Genomic DNA, 24,480 nt, shown 5'->3' on the forward strand with positions numbered 1-24,480 from the left:
GTTGTTGTTGCACTTGTCATTGTTGTTTTTAGCTTGCTGGGGCTGAATTCAAACCCCCAGCCTTGGTGTATGTGGCCAGCACCCTTATCCACTGAGCTACGGGCACCGTCTAACATACTTTTTCATCTTTGTCAATGTGATAGATATAAATTTTGATATTCATTGTATTTATCACACATGAGCTTGCACATCTTTCTTTTTTTTTTTGTAGAGACAGAGTCTCACTTAATGGCCCTCGGTAGAGTGCCGTGGCCTCACACAGCTCACAGCAACCTCCAACTCCTGGGCTTAAGCGATTCTCTTGCCTCAGCCTCCTAAGTAGCTGGGACTACAGGCACCCGCCACAACGCCCGGCTGTTTTTTGGTTGCAGTTTGGCCGGGGCCAGGCTTAAACCCGCCACCCTTCGCATATGGGGCCGGCGCCCTACCGACTGAGCCACAGGCACCACCCCATCTTTCTTTCTTTTTTCTTTTTTTCAGACAGAGTTTCACTCTGTGCCCTGGTGTCATAACTCACAGCAACCTCAAACTCAAGTTATCCTACCTGGCTAATTTTTCTTTTTTTTTTTTTTTTTTTGTTGTTGTTGTTGGTAGAGATGGAGGTCTTGCTCTTGCACAGGCTGGTCTCAAACCCCTGAACTCAAGCAGTCCTCCTGCCTCAGCCTCCCACAGTACTAGGATTACAGGCACAAGCCATCATGCCCAGCCTAAAGTTGAACTTCTTTTTCTTTTTCTTTTTTTGTTGGAGACAGAGTCTCACTTTGTCGCCCTCAGTAGAGGGCTGTGGCATCATAGCTCACAGCAACCTCAAACTCCTCGGCTTTAGCGATACTGTTGGCATCAGCCTCCCAAGTAGCTGGGACTACAGGCACCTGCCACAAAGCCCAGCTATTGTTTTTGAGATGGGGTCTCGCTCTTGCTCAGGCTGGTCTCAAACCTATGAGCTCAGGCAATCTACCTGTCTTGGCCTCCGAAGTGCTGGGATTACAGGCCTTAGTCACTGTGCCCAGCCTGAACATCTTTTAATGTTCTAATCATTTTGACTTATTTTTAGAACTGTGTATTTGCCCATTTTTATTTCATTTTCATATTTTTCTTAAAATAATTTCATGGTCACTAAGAATATTAGTCCTTTGTTAGCAGGTGCTGTATTTTCTCCTTCTCTTTTGATGAGTACTTTTTGCCACAATATTATCAGTGGTTTTCTTTGTAGCCTCTGGGTCTTGAGTCTTGCTCAAAATTAATTCTTTTGTGTCCTAGAATTGTCCTAGTTTCCTTTTTTTTAAGGGGATGTTTTTGGTTTAGTTAGTGTCTAACTGTGGTCCCTGAGCTGAGTGCAGTGGTGTCATCATAGCTCACTGCAACCTCAGACTCCTGACCTGCCGTCTCAGCCTCCTGAGTAGCTGGGACTGTAGGCGTGCCCCATGACACCCAGCTGGATGTTTTAATTTTTGGTGAGATGGGAGTCTCTTGTTTAGATAAGTGTGGAAATTTTGAGCTCAAGCAATCGCCCTACCTCAGCCTCCCAGAGTGCTAGGATTACAGGTATGAGCCACCATGCGTGGAAGTTTCCTTTTTTTAATGTTTAAATCTGGTATCCAGTCTGGGCGAGGTGGCTTACATCTATAATCCTAGCAGTCTGGGAGGCTGAGGTGGGTGGATTGCCTGAGCAAGAGTGAGACCCCATCTCTAAAAATAGCCTTAGGAGGCTGAGGCAAGAGGATCACTTGAACCTGAGAGTTTGAGGTTGTTGTGAGCAGTGATGCCACAGCACTCTACCAAGGGCAGCAAAGTGAGACTGTCTCAAAAAAAAAAAAAATCTGGTATGCAAGGAAAGGATTTGTCTCTGTCTCATACCCATAGCTAATGTCCTCAAAAGCTAACCGTTGACCCACCCCACCCCTCTCATGCTTCAGCTCCACCCCCAATTTGGCATGCCGCCTTTGTCTCATCCTCTGTTCCTATAGGTAGTTGGTTGTGTGAATAGACTCTGTTTTCCCTTATTGATCTATTCTCTGCTACCAGGCTACTTTAATAACTAGTTTTATAATATATTTTCATATTCATTTCTCCCCAGTTTTATCCTGGTTCTTCTTCCTAGTTTATTTAATATGTGAGAGTTTATTGTTAGTGTCTTCTAAAAAAAGTTATGTTGGATTTTGGGATTAATACAGGTATAATTAACACCTTATGCTGAGAGTTTCTGCCCAGAAAATGTCTTTAATATCAGTTTTAGAGATACCTTCACTCCTGTCTGACAAATTCTTCTTGTCTTTTGGTGGAGAAAAATGCTTATGTACCAGAAGTTCCTCACTGCCAGGTTGAGGCTCACAGGTGTGGAATGTTATGATAGGAATTTTCATAGATATAAAAAGTCAGGTAGGGAATGCTTACATGAAACAAAATTTCATGCATGATCATTTTTTTAAGATTAGCCAAAAATTACCCTTTATTTTTTAAAAACACATTTCCCCGCTATCTAGAGATAGTACATTGACTAATCAAGTTTTTAAATTTTTCATACACAGTGTCTCACTAGCACATTTGAGGCGCTTGATAAAGACCACGTCTTTCTCTCTTCCTGTCACTGCTCTGGACATGTTTGTGGGTGGATAAACACAAAAAGAGGAGGTGTGCTTTCCATTACTGTCTCCAAATTGTGCTTGCCAAAGACAGACATGTCTCCTTGACCTTGAGAAGCTGACAGAGATATATGCAGTTTCAGTATAAAGCAGTCAAGCTGTAATAGAGGGGTGGTTATAAGCCAAGTAGAGGAAGGAATATCTTCCTGGGGAATTCAGGGAAGCCATCCAGAGGAGAAAGTTAATGATTTCAGCTGAGACTTGCAGGCATTTTCAGAAGAAAAGGCATCGTAGGCAGAAGGAATAGCATTTGGAAAGACATAGGAATATGGGATAGTTAAGGATCTACAGTCAGTTCAGAACTACCACAAATCAGGAAAGCAGGAAGGGAAACTGGCTAAATGAACTAGGGTCTGATCACACAGGCCTTGTGGGTCACGCTTGTGTGGAGTTTGTCTGATAGACCAGAGAGCTGGGGACAGCATCAAAGGTAGCAGTGGAGGTGTTTGGGAGGTGGATAACAAAGGATTGTATGAAGGTCACTTCTTTCTGCAAGTTGTGGTTCTTCCCTAAGGAATATAATTAAGCAGAAAGTCTTAAGTCTGGTATGAAAACTTATAGGAGCCCCAGATGTCTTGTATGACTTCACAACTTCTGTTGAACCTACTCTCTCTAAGAAAAGCAAGCACAAGAGATTGGACACAACTGGTTTTATTTTCTGAGAAACACAGGTGGAGGCTGGAGGTCCCTGAAGAAGGGCAGGAGATGATATTGCGATCCATCTACACAATGGAGTTGATTTCTTATAGAAAGGATTTCTATGGGTTTTCCTCACAATTCCACCTTTAACAACCCTGAAACAGCCCAGTTAATTAAGTGGTTCATAGATCCCACTACTAGATCAGTTCAATATCTGCACATTTCCACATTTCTTTTTTTTTTTTTTTCATTTCCACATTTCTTGCGGCCCTCTGAAAGCCAATACTAGGGCAAAAAAGCAGATATTTCCACTTCAATCAGGAATTCGAAATCCTTCAAGATTAAAGTCATCTAAAACAGAGCAGCAAACCTTTATAGGGAAGTTAGCAAGACTGCAAGTTTCATGGCTGGCGAAGGTATGTAAAGAAACTAGGAGTGCTTTGCAGAACTTGAGGAAGTGGTAACTTGTCAGAATGAAGAAATAGTGCTCAATTCCTGTTGGCTTGGTTCCGTTTTCCTTTGCTTGGAGTGCTTGCAGTACTTGTATGACAGAAATGCCAAGCCACAGGCTCCAAGAAGCACCAGAGAAAAGAGAACGTACAAAGCTGTCTGTGCTGCCGTGGTGCTGAGTGTTAGCCCCAGAAACTGAACCTCCTCCTTTTGCATGGGGCTGAGAGTGGGTCCAGCATCTAGGAAAGGACAATAGAGAGAGGTTTGTGCCCTAGTGCTGGTGAGTTATCAGATCTGTGTGACTCCAGGTTAGGCCCAAGCTGGGTCCCTGGAGTCCAGAGGTTACCCAGTATCCCACATCTGCACAACTAGAGTAAGCATGTTGTTGAGGTGGGTTCCCATCCCTTTCTCTGTGTATTATTAAGAGCCTTTGAGTGAAATGAAGCAGTTTTTTTATTATTTTTAATTTTTTTTTTTTTAGAGACGGAGTCTCATTTGTCACCCTTCCATGGCGTTACAGCTCACAGCAACCTCCAGCTCTTGGGCTTAGGCGATTCTCTTGCCTCAGCCTCCCAAGTAGCTGGGATTACAGGTGCCCGCCACAACGCCAGGTTGTTGTTGTTGTTGCAGTTTGGCCGGGGTCGAGTTCGAACTTGCCACCTTCGGTATATAGGGCCAGTGCCCTACTCACTGAGCAACAGTCAAGCACACTGGAGCTGACGGGATCAAATCCAGCCCCAGCCTGCCAAATAACGATGACAACTACAACCACAAAAAAAAAGAAAAAAAAAAAAAATAGCCAGGCGTTGTGGCAGGTGCCCATAGTCCCAGCTACTTGGGAAGTTGAGGCAAGAGAATCACTTAAGCCCAAGAGTTTGAGGTTGCTGTGAACTGTGATGTCTTGAGACTCTGTCTCAAAAAAATAAGATAAAAAGTAAACATCTCTAGCAGCAAGTAGAATACAGATTGAGTATCCCTTATCTGAAATTTTGGGACCAGAAGTGTTTTACATTGGGATTTTTTTTCACATTTTAGAACATTTGCATATATGTAACGAGATATCTTGGAGATGGGACCTAATTCTAAATACAGAATTCACTTGTATTTTAGATCTGTGTGACTCCAGGTTATCTTATTCACATAGTGTGAAGGTAATTTTCTGTAATGTTTTTATTAATTTTGTACATGATGGGTGGCACTTGTGGCTCAGTGGGTAGGGTGCCGGCCCCATATACTGAGGGTGGCGGGTTCGAACCTGGTCCCTGCCAAACTGCAACAAAAAATAGCCAGGCATGGTGGTGGGTATCTGTAGTCCCAGCTACTTGGGGGGCTGAGGCAAGAAAATTGCCTAAGCCTAGGAATTAGAGGTTGTTGTGAGTTGTGATGCCACAGCACTCTACTGAGGGTGATAAAGTGAGACTCTGTCTCTAAAAAAAAAAATAATAATAATTTTGTACATGAAACAGTTTTAATAACTGTGTCCTGACTGCAGCCTGTTGGTACTCAAAATGTTTCACAGTTTGAAAAATTTTAGATTTTGAATTTTTGGATTAGAGACGCTTAACCTGAATAAACTGGATAATTGTCATTTACATTTGTAAAGTACTGAATTTTGTGCCATTGCATAATGCTCACTTTTCCCCCAAAATTTTTGAGGAAAAAATAAGAACACACATTATACATAATAGTACTAATTCTGCATCTGCATAAATGTTTTCAATTCTTTTATTTATGCTTATGCATTAAAAGTGTAACTCTAGAAAGCAATAATGATACCATATGCAAAATAATACCCTAGAATATGGTAATCGCAGTACACTTGAAAACCCAACTTGCTGTTATACCTGGTGAGTACCAGTTAACTGTAACCTCTTGATGTGTCCATAAACAAGCCCTTAAGCCTTTAAGGCTCTGATGAAGAAAAATGGACGTTGTGGGTACAGTCAGCTAGAAATGATTTAACATTTTTCGGCAGAATCAAGAAAGTATCTCTCCCCCAGATTTGTGATTGTATCCTAAGATCAAGCACTAATGTCAAGAAGGGAGTGGTTGTGCAGCATCAGCAATATTGCCACTGGAGCTGAGGGTGATGAAATTTATTGGGATGAGGAAAGTGACTCTTCAGAAGACACCGGTGATTCAGAAATTAAAGAAGATGGTATTTCTGATACTGACTGATGAAGAGCTTTTGGCTTTCTATGATGTATAAAAATTTCTTGTTACCTTGGATCTGTTCTTTTTTTTTTTTTTTTTTTTTTGAGACAGAGTCTCACTATGTCACCCTTGGTAATGTCACAGCTTACAGCAACCTCAAACTCTTGGGCTTGAGTGATTCTCTTGCCTTAGCCTCCCAAGTAGCTGTGACTACAGGCATCAGGCACAATGCATGGCTGTTTGTTTTGCTGTAGTTGTTGTCGTTTGGGAGGCCTGGGCCAGATTCAAACTGCCAGCCCCCGTATATGTGGCTGGCACCCTACCCACTTGTACCTGTTCTTTCTGAAAAATGTTTCATTTTATTGCCCTCGGTAGAGTGCTGTAGTGTCACAGCTCACAGCAACCAACCTCCAACTCCTGGGCTTAGGCGATTCTCTTGCCTCAGCCCCCCAAGTAGGCCACCCTCAGTATATGGGGCTGGCGCCCTACCCACTGAGCCACAAGGACCGCCCCCTTGTATCTGTTCTTATGCTTTGTAATTATTTGTTACATAACATTTCTTGTATTGGGTGGTGCCTGTGGCTCAAAGGAGTAGGATGCCGACCCCACATACCGGAGGTAATGGATTCAAACCCAGCCCCGGCCAAAAACTGCAAAAAAAGAAAAAATATATATCTTTTATCATAATATGTTGAAAAATAAATGCTAACCTTCCTTTATAATACAAAAAAAAAGTACTTAAATATAAACAAACATTTGAATTAAAAAATTAAAACAAAAGATGTTTTTTCCTGAAAATTTGGGCCAAAAAAATGTGGATACTGGGCCAGGTGCTGTGGCTCGTGCCTCTAATCCTAGCACTCTGGGAAGTCCAGGTGGGTGGATTGCCTGAGCTCATGGGTTCAAGACCAGCCTGAGCAAGAGCAAGACTCCCTCTCTAAAAATGGACGGGCACGGCTCAGCGCTTGTGGCTCAAGCGGCTAAGGCGCTGGCCACATACACCTGACATGGCGGGTTCGAATCCAGCTCGGGCCTGCCAAACCACAATGGCTGCAACCAAAAAATAGCTGGACGTTGTGGCAGGTGCCTGTAGTCCCAGCTACTTGGGAGGCAGAGGCAGGAGAATTGCTTGAGCCCAGGGGTTGGAGGTTGCTGTGAGCTGTGATGCCATAGCACTCTCCCCAGGGCAACAGCTTGAGGCTCTGTTCAAAAAAAAAAAAAATAGCTGGGCATTATGGCAGGTGCTTATAGCCCCACCTACTTGGGAGGTTGAGGCAAGAGAATCACTTGAGCCCAAGAGTTGGAGGTTGTGGTGAGCTATGATGCCACGGCACTATACCAAGGGCAACAAAGTGAGACTGTCTCAAAAAAAAAAAAAAAATATATATATATATATATACGTATCGGGCAGCACCCATAGCTCAGTGGGTAGGACGCAGGTCACATAATCTGAGGCTGGTGGGTTCAAACTTGTCCTGGGCCAGCTAAAGCAATGACAACTGCAACAAAAAAATAGCCAGGCGTTGTGGCGGGCGCCTGTAGTCCCAGCTACTTGGGAGGCTGAGGCAAGAGACTTGCTTAAGCCCAAGAGTTGGAGGTTGCTATGAGCTGTGACACCATGGCACTCTACCCAGCTTGAGACTCTGTCTCAAAAAATAAATTAAATAAATAAATAAAGGGTGGTGCTCGTAGCTCAATGAGTAGGATGCCAGCCATATACACCAAGGCTAGCGGGTTTGAGCCCGGCCTGGCCCTGCTAAACAATGACAACTGCAACAAAAAAATAGCTGGGTGTTGTGCGGGGCACTTGCAGTCTCAGCTACTAGGGAGGCTGAGGGAAGAGAATCACTCACTTAAGCCCAAGAGTTTGAGGTTGCTGTGAGTTGTGATGCCATGGCACTCTGCCGAGGGTGACACAGTGATGCTCTGTCTCAAATAAATAAATAAAATACACAAAAAATGTAGATGTACATTATACACGGGGGCATGTTATACAAGGCAAAATATGGTAATTTTTTTTTTTTTGAGACAGAGTCTCAAGATGTGACCCTGGGTGGAGTTCTGTGGTGTCACAGATCACAGCAACCTCAAATTCATAGGCCTAAGCGATTCTCTTGCCTCAGCCTCCCAAGTAGCTGGGACTACAGGTGCCTGCCACAATGCCCAGCTATTTTTATGTTGCAGTTGTCATAGTTTTAGCTGGCCTAGGCCGAGTTCAAACCCACCACTCTCGGTGTATGTGGCTGCTGCCCTGCTGACTGAGCTATGGGTGCCACCCCAAAATATGGTAATTTATGATCTTTTAGTCATTCAGCAATTTTCATGCAAAATGTCCTTTGTTCCAATGGAAGACTGGAGCACTGCAGTAAATATTAATTGAATGAATGAACTGGATGGTGACGCAGAGAGGAGGGTAATACACTAGAAGAAAATAGACTGAAAAGAGGCCCTTCCTCTCACCCTTCACCCTTTGGCTTTAGTCCCTCCCGGAGCTGCATCTCACCTGCTGGCTGTTGGAGACAAGGGTGAGGGCCTGCTGCAGGGTCAGGGAATCCATTGCACCGGACTACAGAAGCATAGAACTTGGCTGATGCTCTGGGAATCCTTGGCAGAGAAAGGTCAGTGTAGTTCACAAAATGAAGACCAAATCTCTCTGAGAAGCCTGTGGCCCACTCAAAGTTGTCCATCACACTCCAAACTGTATATCCTCGAAGGTCCACCTTATCCTGTACAGCTGCCCAAACACAGAATCCCAGGCGTGAGCTTTCCTCATCTTATAAGACTCCTGCCAGGCCTATGGAAGCCAGATCTGCCCACAGCCCTCCTCACCACCCCAACTTAGAGGTGGAGGTGAGCTTTGGTTTTGGCCCTTTGAGAGAGTTGCCCCTTCCTTTGCATGCACTGGTTGTTAGCAGGTCCTCTGCGAATGGAGCTGCAGAGCCACCACCATCAGCCCTGAATGGAAGTTGGGGACACCTATTAGCTAAGCTGGCAACACTGGGTCATCTACACTTCTTGCTGTGTATCTCAGGATATTGATCTTGTTTGGTGCCTTAAAATGCTAATACTCCTTCCTATAGAAAATAAGAGTTTTAGATGGATGCTGTGGCTTACACCTATAATTTTAGCACTTTGGGAGGCCAGGGTGGGTAGTTTGAGACCAGCCACAGCAAGAGGGTGACCCTATCTCTACTAAAAGTTGAAAAAATTAACTGGGTGTTATGTGCATTCATGTAGTTCCAGGTACTCAGGAAGCCGAGGCAGGAGGATCTCCTGAGCCTGGGAGTTTGAAGTTACAATGAGCTATAATGCTGCATGGCATCATAGTCTGGGCAGCAAAATGAGACCCTAACAAAACAAAACAAAAATACAAAAAAAAGTAAAATAAGCTGGAAGGATTGTCTGTAATCATTTCCTTTGGCCAGTACATTGCTCTTTTTCTTTTATTCAGCTCTCCTTTCTGTTCCCTTATTTTTATAGTCCCATCCCAAGTTGTTAGAATGGGTCAAGGGTCTCAAACTTTTTCTTGAGGGAACAAAAGACCCTAAAACCACCCAGCCTACTGCTCCCAACCCCTGGGCACACCATCCTCAGAAGACATCGGACATCAGGAAAGATCCAGGCAAGCAGGTGACTCAGGCCAGGAATGGAGGTCTAGCTGGGGTTGGGCCAACTGAGCTTAGCTCTAGGAAGGAAAAAGCTCAGAGCACAGACCTAAAGAAAGGCTTAAACCCAACAGGAGTAAGAAGCTTTATCTTTCTCTGCTTACTATGGCTCAAGGATGCAGTACACCCTCCTGCAAATGTTGGCAGGTGTTCCCAAACAGGGAAAGATGCATGTTGAGTAAGGGGTGGGCCTATTATACCTTTGAGGGCCTCATTGATGTAACTACGGAGATAGTAGATCCTTGCAGTGTCGTTTAGGTCTGTTTCTTTCCGCTGGGAAACCCCATTCTCTGTTACATAAATTGGAGGGTTGTTGTACTCCTCCTTTAACCAGTTCAGGATCCTCCTGAAGCCAAAAGGTGTCATCTTCAGCCAAAAAGAGCCAGAGTCTGGCCAAGAGCGATCTGTGATGGAGGCAACTCCCCTACAAGTTCAAAAACTAAAGATTACTTGAGCTCAGTTGTTCAAGACCATCTTGAGCAAGAGTAAGACCCCATCTCTACTAAAAATAGAAAAATTAGCCAGGCGTGGTGGGCACCTGTCATCCCAGCTACTCAGGAGGCTGGGGAAAGAAAGATCACTTGAGCCTAGGAGTTTGATAATTGCTTTGAGCTAGGCCAATGCCATGGAACTCTAGCCAAGGTTCAACAGTGAGACTGTGTCTCAATCAGAAAGAAAAAAGTGTGAACTTTTCCTTGAAAAGGAAAAAAAACTATTATTTTATCTGAAATATATTTGAGAAGTGAAATAAATCTGCCAGTAAAAGAAAACCAAGGGAACAACATTTCTCTTGAAAATGGTTTTTAAAGGCTAGGCATGGTGGCTCACACCTGTAATCCTAGCACTCTGGGAGGCCCAGGTGGGCAGAGTGCCTGAGTTCAGAAGTTCGAGACCAGCCTGAGCCAGAGCGAGACGCTGGGCATCGTGGCAGGCGCCTATAATCCCAGCTATTTAGGAGACTGAGGTAAGAGAATCACTTAAGCTCAAGAGTTTGAGGTTGCTTTGAGCTGTGATGCCATGGCACCCTACCAAGGGCAACAAAGTGAGATGCTGTGTCAAAAAAGAAGGGAAAAGAAGGCTCGGCACCTATGACTCAGTGAGTAAGTGCACTGGCCACATACACCAAGTGGCGGGTTTGAGCCCATCCTGGACCTGCTAAACAATGACAACTGCAACCAAAAATAGCCGGGCATTGTGGCAGGTGCCAGTAGTCCCATCTACTTGGGAGGCTGAGGCAAGAGGATCGCTTAAGTCCAAGAGTTGGAGGTTGCTGTGATGCCACAGCACTCCACCGAGGGCGACATAGTGAGACTCTGTCTCAAAAAAAAAAAAAAAGAAAAAATGCTTTTTTTCTTTTTTTTTTTTTTTGTGGTTTTTGGCTGGGGCTGGGTTTGAACCCGCCACCTGCAGCATATGGGACCGGCACCCTACTCCTTGAGCCACAGGTGCCGCCAAGAACCAAGCATGTGTCTTAATGTCAGGTCCCTTGGGTTCCCTAGGGTTGTTTTTCGCTCAGCTTGCTAGAGCTTTCTTGTGGAACCTCAGGGGCTGTGAGTATCCTGAAACCCCAGAGCTTTTTTTTTTTTTTTTTTTGTAGAGACAGAGTCTCACTGTACCGCCCTCAGGTAGAGTGCCGTGGCGTCACACGGCTCACAGCAACCTCCAACTCTTGGGCTTACGCGATTCTCTTGCCTCAGCCTCCCGAGCAGCTGGGACTACAGGCGCCCGCCACAACGCCCGGCTATTTTTTGGTTGCAGTTTGGCCGGGGCTGGGTTTGAACCCGCCACCCTCGGCATATGGGGCTGGCGCCCTACTCACTGAGCCACAGGCGCCGCCCAACCCCAGAGCTTTTAACGCCCTGTTGGTGGACTTACCTGTCTGCATCAAAGGAAGAGATGGCAGGGGCATAGTTGAGGTTGTAGGCCAGGACGGTGGTGTAGTGATTGAACCCAAAAAAGTCATAGGTGCCATTGATCCTCCTCCTTTCACTCTCTGTAAATTCCGGTAGCCTGGGTGGAAGGAGCCATTAGGGACATAAGAATGACACTTTGAGAAGAGATGTCACAGGCAGGGTCAGGGGAGTGCTCTGAATGCCAGATAATTGGCAGTGGTTAGGGGCCTTTCAGTGGACAGGAGGCTCCCTTACTTCCCTCTCTAGCCATAAGAGGGACTCTTCCTGTTGGCAAAATGAAACTACTAGTTGCCTTTTTTTTTTTTTGAGACAGAGTCCTAAAGCTCTTGCCCTGGGTAGAGTACCATGGTGTTACAGCTCACAGCAACCTCAAACTCTTGGGCTTAGCCTCCCAAGTGGCTGGGACTATAGGTGCCTGCCACAATACCTGGCTATTTTTGTTGTTGTTATTGCAGTTGTCATTGTTTTTTTTTTTAGCTGGCCCAGGCTGGGTTCGAACCCACCAGCCTCAGTGTATGTGGCTGGTGCTCTAGCTGCTGAGCTACAGGTACTGCCTACTAGTTGTCTTTTTATAAACCTCCACTGAGGGACACCCTACAGAAACATTATTAATATTTTATTTCCTTCAAACTTCAACATATGCAATTTTTTTTTTTTTTTTTGTAGAGACAGTCTCACTTTATCGCCCTTGGTAGAGTGCCATGGCGTCACAGCTCACAGCAATTTTTCCAACTCCTGGGCCTAGGCGATTCTCCTGCCTCAGCCTACCGAGTAGCTGAGACTACAGGCGCCCACCACAATGCCCAGCTATTTTTTTGTTGCTGTTTGGCTGGGGCCGGGTTCGAACCCACCACCCTAGGTATATGGGGCTGGCGCCCTACCTACTGAGCCACAGGCACTGCCAACATATGCAAATTTTTGATATATAACATCTAAGATCAATTTCAAAATCAAGAGTATGTCTAAGGTATATACCTTGAGACTATCTTTATGTTCATAAAGTTGTAAATTTTTTGTTCGTTTTTTTGAGACAGAGTCCTACTTTGTCACCCTTGGTAGAGTGCCATAGCATCACAGCAAACAGAACCTCAAACTCTTGGGCTCAAGCAATTTTCTTGCCTCAGCCTCCCAAATAGCTGGGACTACAGCTATAACACCCAGCTATTTTTAGAGGCAGGGTCTCACTCTTACTCAGGCTGGTCTCGAACCATAGCTCAAACAAACCACCCTCCTTGGCCTCCCAGAGTACTAGGATTACAGGCATGAGCCACAGTGCCCGGTCAAAGTTATGTTTTATAATTGCTATTTCCATATTTATGTATTCCATGTTCTGCTTTTTTTTTTTTTTTCTTGAGACACAGTCTCACCTGGTAGCCCTTGGTAGCGTGCTGTGGCATCACAGCTCACAGCAATCTCAAACTCTTGGGCTTAAGCAATTCTCTTGCCTCAGCCTCTCAAGTATATGGGACTATAGGTGCCCGCCACAGTGCCTGACTATTTTTTGTTGTAATTGTCATTGTTATTTAGCTGGCCCGGGCTGGGTTTGAACCTGTCAGCCTTGGTGTATGTGGCTGGTGCTGTAACCACTGTGCTATGGGCACCAAGGCTTTTGTTGTGGTTTGTTGGTTAAGATGTGCTGCTTTTCTCCAGTCTATCCTTATTAACAGGAAATTTTTTGCAATTTGAGTATGCGATGTTTGGACTTCTCTACTCTCATGATTTCACTGAACTTTGTCTTCCTAACAGGTAGGCAGGAAGGTGGGCGGAGGGAGGGTGACTGATGGGATTACACCTGTGGTGCATCTTACAAGGGTACACGTGAAACTTAGTAAATTAGAATGTAAATGTCTTAACACAATAACTAAGAAAATGCCAGGAAGGCTATGTTAACCAGTGTGATGAAAATGTGCCAAATGGTCTATAAAAGCAGTGTATGGTGCCTCATGATCACATTAATGTACACAGCTATTATTGAATAATAAAAAAATTCAAAAAGAAAAAAAGAAGTTGATAAGAACAAAAAATAAGGGCGGTGCCTGTGGCTCAAGGAGTAGGGCGCCGGTCCCATATGCCAGAGGTGGTGGGTTCAAACCTAGCCCTGGCCAAAAAAAAAAAAAAAAAAGAACAAAAAATAAAAAACAAAACAGGTAGGCAGAGCATTTTCTTTTCTTTTTTTTTTTTAACTTCCCAGGACTAGCAAGATGTGGGTGGAGCATTTCGCATGTTACTCTGAGTAGCCCCTTCTCTACCAGTTGACTAACCTGTGTGCTGTGGGCAGCACATACAGCCTCCTTTCTGCCAAATCCTGATGACACGCACATGCTGACAGGGAGACCTGGTGCTTCTGGCTTGGGTGTCGCCTTGAGGTGCCCTGCTTATGCTCCTGACATCTTCATCTAGAGCAGTGGTTCTCAACCTTCCTGATGCCGTGACGTATTTTCATTGTTACAAAGGGGTCGTGACCCACAGGTTGAGAACCACCAATCTAGACCTTTCTACTATTGTTAATCTGAGACATCAAAACCTTCCTTCTGTGGGGTTTCTGAAAGGCTGGAAAGACTAAAACCCTCCTCCACGTCCCTCGGGCAACAGCAGTGACTCCTCATGTCCTGTGGCACCTAGGCCAAGGCCTTATGCCTGGGTTCCTTGGCCCCTTCACTGCCACTGGGCAGGGCTGCCCACTCTCAGCTTCATGCACCTCACTCATTCTTACCTCTAGGCCTGCATGCACATCCCCATCCCTTCAATCTCCCAAATTCTTTTTTTTTTTTTTTTTTTTTTTGTAGAGACAGAGTCTCACTTATGGCCCTCGGTAGAGTGCCGTGGCCTCACACAGCTCACAGCAACCTCCAGCTCTTGGGCTTAAGCGATTCTCTTGCCTCAGCCTCCCAAGTAGCCGAGACTAAAGGCGCCCGCCACAACGCCCGGCTATTTTTTGGTTGCAGTTTGGCCGGGGCTGGGTTTGAACCCGCCACCCTCGGTATATGGGGCCGGCGCCTTACCGACTGAGCACAGGCGCCTCCCCCCAATCTCCCAAATTCTATCCATTGTCAAGGCCCAGCTCAATGACCTGCATTGCCCATGAAGCCTCCTGGGTCTGCTTAGCCCACCCTGATCTCTCTCATCTTCTGAGTTTTCTGAGAAGTTGGTAAATGGAGTTCCTTGGAACACTGTCAGCAGCCTGAGGAGCCAGACTCAGTCTCTCTCCTCATGTGGGCCCACAGGGCCTGGCCTTGACTCTGGCACATTGTAGGTGCTCAGAAAATTCACACAAATGGGCCAAAGTAGTCACTCATTTATTGGAGATTAGAACCGGCAGATCAGACCTTTAGGTGCAGCCTGCTCAGTTAAACAGACCCTAACCAGGCCAGGCTGTGCACTCTAAAGTAGGAACTGGCTTTTTTAATCCTCAGAATTGGTCTATTTCAGGAAGTTAGGGGGAAAGACTGAAAGGCTATGTTAGGAATTCAGACGTTCTGATTCCTTCTCCCCTCCCCTGCTTAGGTCATATGAGCTGTGTGTCACTGTGGGGTGTGCTGCCACAAGGCCAATGATGGTCATTCTGTGCCCTTCCACGCACCACACCTCTAATTGCCACTGGATGAATCTTAAACCCCTAGGGTGGATGCTGGAGGCAGATGGCTTGGTTTCAAAGCCCATCTTTTTTTTTTTTTTTTTTCAAAGCCCATCTTAATAGCTGGGTGATCTTGGATTAATCTTTGTGCCTCTGTTTACTTATCTTTGTGAATAAAAGTAACAGAAGATCATTAAATGTTGGCTCTTTTTGACAGGAAGCAGGGGTTGGGGGGCAGGAATCAGGGATGCTTTGGTGCAACTGGCCAACAATGGAAAGCACATTCCCGGCCTCACCCCTGCTGTCCCCATCTGCTCCCAAGGTGGTGAACTAGGACAAGAGCTGGGGAATTCATCCTTGGAGTGAAGTAGTGGAGTTGCTCAGAGATGGATGCCTTCGGAACAGATTTCCTAGCTGTTATATTCTGTTTCCTGAAATATAATAACCATGGTAGCAACTGCCTTCTATCAAGCATAATAGCTGTGCCAGATGCTAGGCTAAGAGCTTTGCGGACACAATCACATGTAATCTCCCCAGCAAGTGAAAAGGCCCAGAGACATAGTGGCTTACCTGAGACATGCCTCTGACCCCAACACCCATGCTCTCGGTGCTGTGGGTTACCAGGACCTTACCGAGACTTGCTGAGGCCTGCAGCCAAGCTCCTGTCACGAATCCGTGTCTTCATCACCTCGTTGTAGTCTCCATTCTTGAAAATAGGATGTGCAAACCAGCCTCCCATAAACTGCAGGTGGTCAGGGAAGAAAGTCAGCCTAGACACACAGGTGGGCACAGCGACCCCCTACCCAGGAATCTCTGCCCTCAGAAGCTCCCCACTTCCTCCTCAGCCCCCAGACTTGAACCTACTTCTCCACTCTGGCTCTGTGCATGTTGGGGCTTCAGCGCCTATGGGTTTGTTCGTTTGCTTGGCTGCCATCTTGCTGAGGGCAGGGCCATGTTTTTAACACTTGCAGTGTGAGGTGAAGAAACTGAACTGAGCACTTGACAGATGCCTCCTGGCTGCCCTTATACGGGTCCCACAGCACATCAGGGAGAGAACAGAAGCCTCCAAGGCCCCACTTCCCTCTCTCACCGCAGAGCGGCTGAACTTCTTGTCAAAGTGCCTGTGGATCAACCAGAACTTTCTAGGGAGGGCTGAGTTGCAAGTCTTCCTGGCTGCCCAGGCACAGCATAACCCCTTATGGGCTTTGGACTGACAGCCCTAGAGTGGAGAACGGTAGACCTATTTCTGTAAGGTGTACTGTAGGCCATCCTTAGTGTGGGGAACATGTGGCATCCAAACACTGTGATGCTGGGGGGCTTGAAAGACTTCTTCAGTCTCTCCAAATGCTCCTCACCTGCATGTGGGGTGAGGGCAGCTTCTGCCCAGTCAGAGGTGAGGCTTGGAATACATACACCCTTGTAAAAGAGGCTTGAATGTACTCATTCTGAGGTAACAAATTGAATCTTTTTGTGGGAGCTGATTCTTTAATAATAGGAGATACGTCTATCATGGTCTGGGGCTGCAGTATTACAGTTTACCAGTACGTGGCTCTGCGTAATGATGCAACAACCTAATGTTTCCTGAGGTTTGGGGTTTTGACTTCAGGAAAAAATATTGCTCTAATTTACCAGTTCTATGAGTCTAATGTGAGAGATGTGGGTTTATTTGCTCCAAAGCCATTTCCCCAGCTGGCTAGCAAAAAGGAAAATTGAGCTCTTAGTTATTAATTATTTTTTTATTTTTTATTTTTTTTTGCAGTTTTTGGCCGGGGCTGGGTTTGAACCTGCCACCTCTGGCATATGGGGCCAGTGCCCTACTCCTTTGAGCCACAGGCACCCCCCTACATTTTTTTTTTTTTTTTGAGACAGAGTCTATGTCGCCCTTGGTAGAGGCCCTTGGTAGAGTCACCTGGCATCACAGCTCACAGCAACATCAAACTTACTTTTTTTTTTTTTAAAACAGTCTCACTCTGTTACCTTGGTTAGAGTGCCTTGGCGTTGTAGCTCATAGCAACAGCAAACTCTTGGCTCAAGTGATCCTCTTGCCTCAGCCTCCCAAGCAGCTGGGACTATAGGCGCCTACCTAATTTTTCTATTTTTAGTAGAGACAAGATCTTGCTCTTGGTCACGCTGGTCTCGTGGGGTTAGGAACTCCACCTGCCTCAGCCTCCCAGAGTGCTAGGATTACAGGTGTGAGCCATTGCACCGACTCAATTTGACTGTGTTTTTCAAGGTCTCTTGTGAAAAGTTTAACAAACTAAGACCCTTTGTGACCCTCACCTCCACCAAGAGAGTCAAGAGTGTCACAGTCTCCAGATTCCAGGACCAAAAGAGGGAACCAATCTTGGAGAGAGAGAGAAATAGACTGACTCTTGGCTTTCTTTCTTTCTTTTTTTTTTTTTTTTGCATTTTTTGGCCAGGGCTGGGTTTGAACCTGCCACCTCCAGCATATGGGGCCGGCGCCCTACTCCTTTGAGCCGCAGGCCCACCTCTTGCCTTTGCTTTCTTGATACTGAAACTCTTCAGAAGGCCCCCGCTAATCTCTTTAAAGACACTAGCAGGAGCCTGAGAAAAGCTGTGCTGTGAATGAGGACCATTTTGTGCCTCTTTCCTCTTGTCACGGGCCAGATTGAAATAAAGATAGGTATTGTTGGCACCTGCTTACTACTAGTATCTCCACTTCTTTGGGGTGAAATTCCACGATCAAAAGATGCATGCCCTTATTTTAAACTCAGAATTGGCAAATGAGGGGCACTAATGAGTTTCACAGAAGAAGGCCTCCAAATTAAGGAGTGCTTAGGCTGGAGCAAATAAAATTAAATAGGGACACCTAGAGGTGAAGTGTGACATTGCAGCCTAGTTCTGTTGGCTACTGTAGTCTAACGACAGAGATTAAAGAGATGGAATTTCTTTCTGAGTTAGCTTCAAACCAATACTACATTTCAGAAAAGACTACAGGTGCAAAGAATTCTTTTTTTTTTTTTTGGTTGAGACAGAGTCTCACTTTGTTGCCCTTGGTAGAGTGCTGTCGCATCACAGCCCACAGCAACCTCAAACTCAAGAATTGGGCTCAAGCAATTCTCTTGCCTCAGCCTCCCAAGTAGCTGGGACTATAGGCACCCACCACAATGCCCGGCTATTTTTTCTTTCAGTTGTCATTGTTGTTTAGCTGGTCCGGGCCAGGTTTGATTGAACCTGCCACCCTCGGCGTATGTGACTGGCGCCATAACCACTGTGCTGTGGGCATGAGCCATAAAGAATTCTTCAAGACTTAAAAGACAGGCTTGGCGTCCATAGCTCAGTGGTTATGGCACCGGCCACATACACTGGGGCTGGTGGGTTCAAACCCAGCCCAGGCTGCTAAACAACAGTGACAACCACAACAAGAAAAAAGTAGCTGGGCGTTGTAGTGGGCACTTGGGAGGCTGAGGCAAGAGAATCATTTAAGCCCAAGAGTTTGAGGTTGCTGTGAGCTGTGACACTGCAGCACTCCGAGGGTAGTAGGGAGACTCTGTCAAAACAAAAAGACTTAAAAGACAACCCAACCCCAAAGAACATCACTTTCATCACAGCAAACCCATGAGGTGGGTGGAGCATCTCCAGTTCAAAGATGAGGAAACTAAGGTGCAAAAAGATCAGGTGATTTTTCCTAAACTCGAATAATCAAGTAGTAGCAAAACCAGGCCTAGATCCTAAATCTTTGATTCACAATCTAATTCTATCAAACCATGACAGGAGGGGAAAACAGACAAGAGTAAAAATAATGTCCAGAGGAAGAACAGACCTGAACGTATCTCCTGGCTGCCTCCACATCCTCCTGGTTGGAGGGGTCTCTGGGTTCAGCCCAATCACTGCTGATGGTGATGGAAATCACGCCTCCTTGACTGGCGCGATACACATCGTTGTACAGATGCCATGCTTCAGCATGAGCCTTGATGAGGTTGTGGCCAGCAATGTAGGGTGCAGTGCCAGGCCTAAAGGAGATTCCTGGAAACACACAGGGATGTCAACAGAGGATGGATGTGGCTTACAGTGTTACTCCCTGCCTACCAATGTCTGTTTTTTTTTTTTTTTGCAGTTTTTGGCCAGGGCTGGGTTTGAACACGCCACCTCTGGCCTATGGGGCCGGTGCCCTACTCCTTTGAGCCACAGGCGCTGCCCCTAATGTCTACTTTAAAAAAAAATTTTTTTTTGTTGTTGTTGCATTTTGGCGGGGGCTGGGTTTGAACCCACCACCCTTGGTATATGGGGCTGGCGCCCGACCCACTGAGCCACAGGTGCTGCCCTAAAAATTTTTTTTTTTTTTTTGAGATAGTCTCATTTTGTCACCCTCGGCAGAGTGCCATGGTGTCACAGCTTACAGCAACCTCAAACTCTTGGGCTTAAGCGATTCTCTTGCCTCAGCTTCCCAAGTAGCTGGGACTACAGGCCCCCTGCCACAATGCCTAGCTATTTTTTTGTTATTGTTGTTGTTTTAGCAGGACCCAGCCAGGTTGAAACCCACCAGCTCCAGTGCATGTGGCCCGCGCCCTAACCACTGAGCTATGGGTACTGAGCCAATGTCCCCTTTACATTTAGGGAAAAGACTGTAGCCTTTGGCATTTGGAAGAGTGGACCCTAACTTTAAGTAGGAATTCAAGCCTGACTCTATCTCTCAGTAGCTGGATGTGTCATTGTTGGGTGAGTAATTCAGCCATTCACTTTCCTCTTCAGTAATATGGACAACAGAGGGGGCTTATGACAGGGAAATGAAATAGTGCATGTGAAGCTCCCACCACCTCTCTGTTTGGGAGAGAGAAGGCACTTGGTAAATGGTGGCTTCTGTCCCCCTCTGAAAGAATAGTTCGTAAGTCTTAGGCTAAATACCCATAATAGAGGGTGCCTCAGGAGTCTACAACATTGAGCTCTTTGACTCAATGTGAAAGTTAGGGTTAGAGAATATAGCTAAGGCAAGCAGCTGACATAGATTCCTTGAGAACAGAGGCTACCAGAGAGGCCACCTCTTCTGTGTTGAGGGAGTGGTAAACCATAGTGCCAACCAAGAGCCAGTGGAGGATGCATCTCTTAATGACTCAAGACACATCTTCCATGGCTCTTCCTAGCAATGGATGAATACCAATTCACTCTCAAGCTCAGAAAAGGAAAATTCACTCTCAAGCTCAGAAAAGGAAAATTTAATGGTTCTCAGTGTGCAAAGACAGGTCCACAATCCCTTATTCAAAACCCATACGGATCCAGAAATCCTACTTCTAGGTATTTATCCAAAAGAAAGGAAATCAGTACATCAAATGGATGCCTGCAACCTCATGTTTATTGCAGCACTATTCACAATAGTGAATAGAGATGGAATCAGCCTGAGTGTCCATCAGTGGATGAATGGATAAAGAAAAGATGGTATATTGCACAATGGAATAATATTTGGCCATAAAAAAGAATAAAATTGCATGTTCTCACTTATGTGGGAGCTGACAAAAAAAGCTCTCAGAAATTGAGAGTAGAATTGTGGTTTTTAGAGGCTGGAAAGGGAAGTGGGGAGGGGAGGATAGAGAGGAGCTGACTAACAGGTACAAAATTACAGCTAGATGAGAAAAATACATTCTAGTGCTCTGCAGCATGTCTGGTGACTGTAGTTAACACTAATATAGTGTCTACTTTCAAAAGGAGTAAGGAGTAGTGTCTACTTTCAAAAGAAGAGAGGAGTTTGAATGTTTACACCACAAAGAAATGATGGTTATACAAATTCCTTTGATTTGATCCTCACATATTATATGGCAATACCACTCTGTACTCCATAAATATGTATAATTATTACATGTCAACTAAAAATAAAAGGAAAAATACCCCTTTAGGGTCAGATGTGATTTGGAGGGTTTTTTTGTTGTTGTTGTTTGTTTTTTGGCCAGGGCCGGGTTTGAACCCGCCACCTCCGGTATGGGGCCAGTGCCCTACTCCTTTCAGCCACAGGGAATTAAATGTTTTCCATGTTTTTGAAAAGCGGTACATTGTACATATGTATTTCCTATCATCCCGCAGGCCCCGCTCTCTTGGCACCACAGGCACATTGGCACCCCTGCAGCAGGGTGTAGGAATGTTCATACTAAGTGGGGTAAAGACTGCCAGGCCCGGCCCCAGCCAAACTGCAACCAAAAAAAAAAAAAAAGAAAAAGACTGCAAGCAGCTTTGTCTTCTTACATGAGCTCAGGTCAGCCAAATCAAGGATCAGAGTCTTGCGGGGAAACAGAATGTGGACCTACTGTGTGGCCTAACAATTGTCCTTCCCTGCATCCGTTTATATCCCTGACCTCTAAGAGCCTTCCTCCCAATACAGGTTTCTGAGGCACTGCTTGGGGCTTTCTTCCTCTGCCCCCCAGAATTTCACGTCTTGAAGAATGCTACATTCCCAAGAGCAGACAATTCAGGCCTGGGACCTTTACCTGGAGCTGCTGTCCCGTATCCATAGCCCTGGAGAGCAATGACATAGGGCTCATTCAGTGTGATCCAAAACTTCACCTTGTCTCCCAGCCTCCGGAAGAGCACATCTGCATACTCCTTGAAGCGCTGCACAACCGTCTCATTCTCCCAGCCTCCCACATCCTGGAGCGCTTGGGGCAGATCCCAGTGGTAAATGGTCACCTGTGAGATCAGTAGTTCCATCAGTCATGCTTTCCATGGGAAGCCCTTGCCATTACATGCCCGCATAAATGTCCGGTGTTGGTTCGGCGCCCGTAACTTAAGTGACTAAGGCACCAGCCACATTCACCAGAGCTGGTGGGTTCGAATCCAGCCCTGGCCTGCCAAACAATGACAACTACAACCAGAAGAAAAAAAATAGCCAGGCCTTGTGGCGGGCACCTGAGGTCCCAACTGCTTGGAAGGCTGAGGCAAGAGACCGGCTTAAGCCAAGAGTTGGAGGTTGCTGTGAGCTGTGATGCCATAGCACTCTACCCAGGGTAACAGCCTGAGGCTCTGTCTCTAAAAATAAATAAATAAATAAAAGTCCAGTGCTGGGAGGTGCCTGTGGCTCAAAGGGGTAGGGCGCTGGCTCCATATGCCGGAGGTGGCAAGTTCAAACCCAGCCCTGGCCAAAAACCACAAAAAAAAAAAGTCCAGTGCTAAGCTGAGAGTGAATTATGAGACAAAAAGGCCCAAAAAGTTTTTCCTTAGGAGGGAGGGGTAAATTGTCTCCAGGGAGGGGAACTGGATGGCTGAGAACAAGTTTGGGAAGGAAATGCCTTCATGCCTTTTAAATTCTGTACCCTGTAAATTAATTGGCAGTTCAAAAATTAAATTTGAAAACAGCATTGTATTCACACAATAAATGTGCTGCCCTGGCACAGCTGACTCCTGCATGTGGACCTCACTGGGGCCTGGCCAGGGCCAATCCTACCTGGGGCTGGATGTTGGCAGCCAGCAGTGCGTCAATGAGCCGGGAGTAGTAGTTCAGGCCAGCTTCATTGACGTACTTGGTGGTACCATCAGGGAGAATGCGAGTCCAAGAGATGGAGAAACGATAGTGCGAGACACCCAGGTTCCTCAGTGCCACCACATCCTCGTCAATCTTGTGGTAACTGTCACAAGCCATGTCTCCAATGTCATCATTCTCAACCCTCAGCGGTGTGTGAGAAAATGTGTCCCAAATACTGAGTCCTTTGCCATCTGCTCTCCACGCACCTTCAATCTCAAGATGAGAAGACATGGTATATAGGTAAGTCATTCATTCAGCCAAGCACTTACAGGTTCCTTTCCGTCACTGGGGGAGGCTCAAGTCAGAGCATTCCTCAGCATCACTTCCTCTGGGAGTCTCTCTGGCCACCCCCTCCAGGATCTGACCTCTGAAGCTCTCTATCCACACGACACACCCCACTCCCACATCAGAGAGGACAGACAGAGGCAGAACTTGGAAAGCAGGGACCCATCGCCAATTGCCAGCAATCATTCTTGCCTTTTTAGATTTCATTTTTCTGAGGAAAAATAAAACCATCCCATTTCCTGCATTAGTGAGCTTCATTTGGCATGAATATGGTAACAGTAGGATGCTGTTAGGGGATCAGAAAAAGCCCAGGCCCACGTTTAGAGCCAAGTAGAGCAAACTGCCTGCTTGGCGAAATCTAGCTGAGGAAGAAAGGCACCCAGCAGATACTGTCATACAATTACATGTGAATAACACTTTGGTTAACTGTGGACAGCATATATATGTGAGATAATAAGGGAGCTGAAAAATTCCTACAGCCTAGTGAAATTGTTACATGCAACGCATTACTCTCATGGTAATGCTGGTGAGCCAGTATAAATAATATCTAATGCACTGCTGGACAAATAAAAGTATAGCACAGACAATTATGTTTGGTACATAATACTGATAATGGTAATAAATAACTGGTACTGGTTTATTTATTTACTATACTATACTTCTTATGGTTATTTTAGAGTGTACTCCTACTTATTAAGAAAAAAAGTTTGGGCGGCACCTGTGGCTCCTCAGTGAGTAGGGCGCCGGCCCCAGCCAAACAGCAACAACAACAAAAAAATAGCTAGGTACTGTGGTGGCACTTGTAGTCCCAGCTACTTGGGAGGCTGAGGCATGAGAATTGCCTAAGCCTTTTAATAATAAATAAATAAATAAATGAAAAATAAATAAATAAATAACTAAAAAGAATTGCCTAAGCCCAAGAGCTGGAGGTTGCTGTGATGCTACGGCACTCTACCGAGGGTAACAAAGTTGAGACTCTGACTCTACAGAAAAAAAAGAAAGAAAAGAAAAAAAGTTAACTGTAAAACAGCCTCAGGCAGGTCCTTCAGGAGGTATTCCAGAAAGTATTGTTGGTTGAGTGCACTGGTTCATGCCTGTAATCCTAGCACTCTGGGAGGCTGAGGCAGGTGGATTGCTTCAGCTCAGGAATTTGAGACCCGTCTGAGCAAGAGAGAGACCCCATCTTTACTAAAATTTTTTTAACTAAATTTAATTAAATGATTAAGTAATTAAAGAAGGAGATGATAGCTCCATAGGTGTTATTGCCCTTGAAGAGCTTACTGTAGGATACTGGAGGGAGGTGGAAGTGGAGGTGGAAGATAATGATATTGATGAACCTGACGCTGTGTAGGCCTAGGCCAAAGTGTGTGTTTACGTCTTAGTTTTTAACAAAAAAAGTTGAAAAGCAAAAAAAAAAAAAAAAATTGAAAATTCAAAACTACAAAAAGATTTATAGAATAAGAACTTAGGCCAGGCATGGTGGCTCTCACCTGTACTCCTAGCCAAGGAGGGTGAATTGCTTGAGCTCACAAGTTCAAGACCAGCCTGAGCAAGAGTGAGACCCCATTTCTACCAAAACTAGAAAAAAAAAAAAAATTAGCTAGGGGCCTGGCTCTGTGGCTCACGCCTGTAATCCTAACACTCTGAGAGGCCAAGGTGGGTAGATTACATGAGTTTAGGTGTTCAAGATTAG

At 45.5% G+C, this 24,480-nt stretch overlaps 1 protein-coding gene across 1 annotated transcript in view; it reads right to left on the reverse strand.

The window, feature by feature from the left end:
- Positions 1-3,279: 3,279 nt before the first annotated feature.
- The window catches only part of LCT (lactase), a 73,557-nt gene continuing 52,356 nt past the window's right edge, over positions 3,280-24,480 (reverse strand). Inside the window, exons 10-17 of the mRNA XM_053598086.1 lie at positions 22,425-22,715; positions 21,472-21,670; positions 18,822-19,024; positions 15,670-15,779; positions 11,426-11,560; positions 9,751-9,974; positions 8,389-8,619; positions 3,280-3,970 (exon numbers count right to left, since the gene is read on the reverse strand). Of these exons, the coding sequence (XP_053454061.1) occupies positions 3,750-3,970; positions 8,389-8,619; positions 9,751-9,974; positions 11,426-11,560; positions 15,670-15,779; positions 18,822-19,024; positions 21,472-21,670; positions 22,425-22,715 (1,614 nt within the window). The 3' untranslated portion in view covers positions 3,280-3,749. The remainder of the gene's footprint in view (positions 3,971-8,388; positions 8,620-9,750; positions 9,975-11,425; positions 11,561-15,669; positions 15,780-18,821; positions 19,025-21,471; positions 21,671-22,424; positions 22,716-24,480) is intronic.

The sequence above is a fragment of the Nycticebus coucang genome, chromosome 7 (genome assembly GCF_027406575.1).
Source record: "Nycticebus coucang isolate mNycCou1 chromosome 7, mNycCou1.pri, whole genome shotgun sequence".
Classification (NCBI taxonomy): domain Eukaryota; kingdom Metazoa; phylum Chordata; class Mammalia; order Primates; family Lorisidae; genus Nycticebus; species Nycticebus coucang.